We start from the raw sequence: 6,012 nt of genomic DNA, 5'->3' as shown, positions 1-6,012 counted from the left end.
CATCTAGAACATCTGGAACATACACAACATCTAGAACATCTGGAACATACACAACATCTAGAACATCTGCAACATACACAACATCTAGAACATCTGCAACATACACAACATCTAGAACATCTGGAACATACACAACATCTAGAACATCTGGAACATACACAACGTCTAGAACATCTGCAACTTACACAACATCTAGAACATCTGGAACATACACAACATCTAGAACACATAGAACATACACAACATCTGGAACATTTAGAACATACACAACATCTAGAACATCTGGAACATACACAACATCTAGAACACATAGAACATACACAACATCTGGAACATTTAGAACATACACAACATCTAGAACATCTGGAACATACACAACATCTGGAACATACACAACATCTAGAACATCTGGAACATACACAACGTCTAGAACATCTGCAACATACACAACATCTACAACATCTGGAACATACACAACATCTGGAACATACACATCTAGAACATCTGGAACATACACAACATCTAGAACATCTGCAACATACACAACATCTAGAACATTTAGAACATGCAGAGCAGACAGACGTAAGGTTCTAACTGGTCCCATCAGCTGGTGTGTGTGTGGTTCTGGTTTCAGTGTGTGCTGTGTTCTCTCTCTCAGCTGTCTGACTGTGAGCAGGTAGGTTCTGCAGTGTGTTCTGCAGTGTGTTCTGCAGTGTGTTCTGCAGTGTGTTCTGCAGTGTGTTCTGCAGTGTGTTCTGCAGTGTGTTCTGCAGTGTGTTCTGCAGTGTGTTCTGCAGTGTGTTCTGCAGTGTGTTCTGTAGTTACAGACGTAGTTCCTCTAAAGCTGCGAGATCCTCAGAGTTCTTCCTACATTAGAAGTTTTTACTGTAACTTTGAAGCTTCTTAGTTTGTTTCTTTGTTTAGTTGAACTTTGTTTTAATCTGTAAAGTACCTCAAACTGTACTACAGTATAGTACTAGTACCTCAAACTGTACTACAGTATAGTACTAGTACCTCAAACTGTACTACAGTAAAGTACTAGTACCTCAAACTGTACTACAGTATAGTACTAGTACCTCTAACTGTACTACAGTATAGTACTAGTACCTCAAACTGTACTACAGTATAGTACTAGTACCTCAAACTGTACTACAGTATAGTACTAGTACCTCTAACTGTACTACAGTAGAGTACTAGTACCTCAAACTGTACTACAGTAAAGTAAGAGTACCTTAAACTGTACTACAGTAAAGTACTAGTACCTCAAACTGTACTACAGTAAAGTACTAGTACCTCAAACTGTACTACAGTAAAGTACTAGTACCTTAAACTGTACTACAGTAAAGTACTAGTACCTCAAACTGTACTACAGTAAAGTACTAGTACCTTAAACTGTACTACAGTATAGTACTAGTACCTCAAACTGTACTACAGTATAGTACTAGTACCTCAAACTGTACTACAGTAAAGTACTAGTACCTCAAACTGTACTGCAGTAAAGTACTAGTACCTCAAACTGTACCGCAGTATAGTACTAGTACCTCAAACTGTACTACAGTAAAGTACTAGTACCTCAAACTGTACTACAGTATAGTACTAGTACCTCAAACTGTACTACAGTAAAGTACTAGTATTTCAAACTGTACTACAGTAAAGTACTAGTACCTCAAACTGTACCACAGTATAGTACTAGTACCTCAAACTGTACTACAGTAAAGTACTAGTACCTGTAACTGTACTACAGTAAAGTACTAGTACCTCAAACCGTACTACAGTAAAGTACTAGTACCTCAAACCGTACTACGGTAAAGTACTAGTACCTCAAACTGTACTACGGTAAAGTATTAGTACCTCAAACTGTACTACGGTAAAGTACTAGTACCTCTAACTGTACTACAGTAAAGTACTAGTACCTCTAACAGTACTACAGTAAAGTTCAAGTACTTCCAAACCCCTCCCCCCTCTGGTCCAGGTCCGGGATGGGGGGGCCCGAGGCAGTGTTGGTGCTGCAGCTCCTCTGAGTGTGAGCCGTGACGATGGGGAGGGGGGGCGGTACTACAGCACGAAGAGAGGAGCGTTCCACGAAGTGTTCAACCTGCCGGAGGAGGAGCGCCCGCTGACAGGTACCCAACGTTCTCATGTTCTCACCGTGAATGTTCTGCCTGAAGACCAGAGAGGAACCAGACCCGGCTGGCTCCTGGTCCTGGCTGTGGTTGCCGTGGTGACGGTGTTGCGTAACCAGGTTTGTGCTGATGCTGTTTCAGTGTGTGAGAACGGTTGGCGCTGCTGCCTCATCAACCGGGACAAGAGAACTCCGTCAGACTACATCCGCAACGGAGTCCTCTACATCACCGAAAAGTGAGTCCTCCACTTCCTGTCCAAACACCAGCTTCCTCTTCCTCCGCAACCGATCACATCTAACGATCACATCCAACCGATCACATCCAACCGATCACATCCAACCGATCACATCCAACCGATCACGTCTAACGATCACATCCAACCGATCACATCCAACCAATCACATCCAACCGATCACGTCCAACCGATCACATCCAACCGATCACATCCAACCAATCACATCCAACCGATTACATCCAACCGATCACATCTAACGATCACATCTAACGATCACATCTAACCGATCACATCTAACGATCACATCCAACCGATCACATCCAACCGATCACATCCAACCGATCACATCCAACCGATCACATCTAACGATCACATCCAACCGATCACATCCAACCGATCACATCCAACCGATCACATCCAACGATCACATCCAACCGATCACATCTAACGATCACATCCAACCGATCACATCTAACAATCACATCCAAACGATCACATCCAACCGATCACATCCAACCGATCACATCCAACCGATCACATCCAACCGATCACATCCAACCGATCACATCTAACGATCACATCCAACCGATCACATCCAACCGATCACATCCAACCGATCACATCTAACGATCACATCTAACCGATCACATCCAACCGATCACATCCAACCGATCACATCCAACCGATCACATCTAACGATCACATCCAACCGATCACATCCAACCGATCACATCTAACCGATCACGTCCAACCGATCACATCCAACAATCACATCCAACCGATCACATCTAATCGATCACATCCAACCGATCACATCCAACCGATCACATCCAACCGATCACATCTAACTGATCACGTCCAACCGATCACATCTAATCGATCACATCCAACCGATCACATCCAACCGATCACATCCAACCGATCACATCTAACTGATCACGTCCAACCGATCACATCCAACCGATCACATCCAACCGATCACATCCAACCGATCACGTCCAACCGATCACTACTAGCTAGCGTCGTCTCTTGTCTCTAACCGTCTCGTCTCTGTCTCCTCAGTTATTTGTGTTTTGAGAGCTCCAGTTCGAGGTCCGGATCGTCCAAGAGGAACAAAGTCATCAAGCTGCTCGATATCACGGACATCCAGAAGGTACCGAGTCTGTCCGTCCAATGAAAAGCTTCAGTCTGTGTTCAGGATCAGCTGACACACTTCCTGTTTTATAAATCAATCAGTTCATTTAGCAGATGAATGAAAAGTTAGAAAGATGCTTTTAATAAAACATCATATTAACTATCAGAAGTACATTCAATCAGATTATAGAGAAAGAACTCTGAATGTCTGAGATTAAAGTCATTTATGAGACAAAATATCTGATATTAAGTCCCAATTTTATCCCCTCCAGGTCATGTGACGATGATCATGTGACGATGATCATGTGACGATGATCATGTGACGATGACTGTAAGAATTAAACAAGATGATTTAAAGTGACGGCTGACTAATCCTTCTTCTTCTTCTTCTTCTCCTTCTTCTTCTCCTCCTCCTCCTTCTCCTCCTCCTCCTCCTCCTCCTCCTCCTCCTCAGTACAAAGTGTTGTCAGTACTTCCTGGTTCTGGGATGGGTATCTCCATAGCAACACCATCCACCCTGAAGGTAAGAGCTCGTTGGGGGAAGTGATGAAATGTGATTTATTAACTTCCTCCTGCTCCTTTTCAGGTTTTTAGTGAAAACATTCAAAACAGTTTAATAAGCTTTATGGTTCATATCTTATAGAATATGATACAGGATTATAGTTCATGCTTTATTTCATCATATCAGAGACTTTCATTATGATGAGAGAAACATGAAGCTTCATCTTCATCAAGTCACGTTTCAGTTTAAACGGATTTAACGTCAAATGTTCAGACTGCGCCGGCCAATCAGCTCGCTGCTTTTGAAGCCAGCAGTTTAAATGATCATGTGATGTTCGGCGAAGATGAAGATGTCATGTGACCCGGCCGGAGAGTCACATGTTCCTCTGTTGTGTTGCAGCCGATGGTGTTTGGAGCCATGATGCATCGGGACGAGGCCTTCGACGCCATCTGCACCCAGTACACCAAGATCGTTGCCATGGCTACGGCCACCGACCCAGAACCATAGTAACACCGAACCTCTGATTACCTTCAGCTGATCCCTGGTATGACATCAGGATCAGCTGATCCCTGGTATGACATCAGGATCAGCTGATCCCTGGTATGACATCAGGATCAGCTGTTTCCTGACCTCACTGAGCCGGCTAACTGCTAAACATACCTACTGAGCATGTGCAGAGTCAGCCTCAGAAAACCAGTGAAGAAGAAACAGTTTATTATATTTTGGGGTTTTTGGGTTTTTTATGTGTAAAAATGTTTATTGATCATTGAAAGTGTATCAGAGCTGAACTGTAATCACACTGTGGAGTTAGATTACTGTTCTAAAAGTAATCAGAGTACTTTAACACTGGTTGCAGGTGGTGGGATTAAAAGTATTTCATGTAGGAGCTTAAGAGCCGTGTTAGCCGTTGTACTGCACACACAAACATTACAACTACTAGAGATGAAGGAGAGATCATCACATGTAGAGCAGGCAGTCGTTGGCCGGCTCAGTGCTGCAACCTTTAAATACTGAATCATGATTTCTAGTTCTGATCATGAAAGCATCAGAGAAGTTTCTCAGTTTTATATTTCGGTGAATTCTTCGTCGTTATTGATTATTTTCGTTATTGATCTCATATTGCCAATATTGTTTATTTCCTCAGTTAATCATCAGTGATGTCATCAAATGTCTCAAACTGACAGGAAATAATGTTTTAATAAAGTTTTTTATTTTCTATTTTTGCTTCAAAAATATTTAATTTCATTTAATTTTAAGTTTTTTCAGATGTGTGTGTGTGTGTGTGTGTGTGTGTGTGTGTGTGTGTGTGTGTGTGTGTGTGTGTGTGTGTGTGTGTGTGTGTGTGTGTGTGTGTGTGTGTGTGTGTGTGTGCGCATTTCATTTTTTTTAAACTGGACTTTGTCCGAATCAAACAACCAATCAGATTTAGCCAACATGTAGCGAGCCAATCACAGTGAGCAGGGCTTGTTGGAGCTGCAGCCTCCTCAGGGCCTCCTGGTGGAGGAGCTGCAGCGTCTCCTCAGGGCCTCCTGGTGGAGGAGCTGCAGCCTCCTCAGGGCCTCCTGGTGGAGGAGCTGCAGCGCCTCCACAGGGCCTCCTGGTGGAGGAGCTGCAGCGCCTCCTCAGGGCCTCCTGGTGGAGGAGCTGCTAGTTAGCGTTCCTGTGTGTTTACTGTATAAAGTGAGTATCAGTGTGTACGTGGAGCTTCATGATGGAAACATTAGTTTTGTTCTCATGTTAAAAACACAAATCATGTTTCTAATAAGTAGTTTAACGTAGTTTTTGCAGCTTGAAGCCGATCAGCTCAAACTAATGAAGTTAAAGGAACGTTATCTTTTAGCTGACATCGTAGCCTAAAAGCTGAGACGCTAATAAAAGCTGAAATATTAATGTTTTTAATATAAAACAAGCAGCTTTGTTCCTGCTGCTCTTCAGTTTATTTACTTTAAATGAATTATAATTTGAGTTCAATAATAATGAACAGAATGTATAAACTGTCCGTCTGACGGTCTCACCAG

General features: G+C 42.7%; 1 protein-coding gene across 1 annotated transcript in view; it reads left to right on the top strand.

Moving 5' to 3' along the window:
- LOC128359151 (GRAM domain-containing protein 4-like) overlaps positions 1-5,240 on the top strand; it is a 15,044-nt gene extending 9,804 nt beyond the window's left edge. Inside the window, exons 15-19 of the mRNA XM_053319588.1 lie at positions 1,973-2,123; positions 2,265-2,358; positions 3,421-3,511; positions 3,947-4,015; positions 4,394-5,240. Coding sequence (XP_053175563.1) covers positions 1,973-2,123; positions 2,265-2,358; positions 3,421-3,511; positions 3,947-4,015; positions 4,394-4,501 — 513 coding nt within the window. The 3' untranslated portion in view covers positions 4,502-5,240. The remainder of the gene's footprint in view (positions 1-1,972; positions 2,124-2,264; positions 2,359-3,420; positions 3,512-3,946; positions 4,016-4,393) is intronic.
- The last annotated feature ends 772 nt before the right edge of the window (positions 5,241-6,012 follow it).

The sequence above is a fragment of the Scomber japonicus genome, chromosome 5, assembly GCF_027409825.1.
Source record: "Scomber japonicus isolate fScoJap1 chromosome 5, fScoJap1.pri, whole genome shotgun sequence".
NCBI lineage: Eukaryota > Metazoa > Chordata > Actinopteri > Scombriformes > Scombridae > Scomber > Scomber japonicus.
The sequence above is the reverse complement of the archived record's forward strand: the minus strand, read 5'-3'. Positions and strand labels throughout refer to the sequence as shown.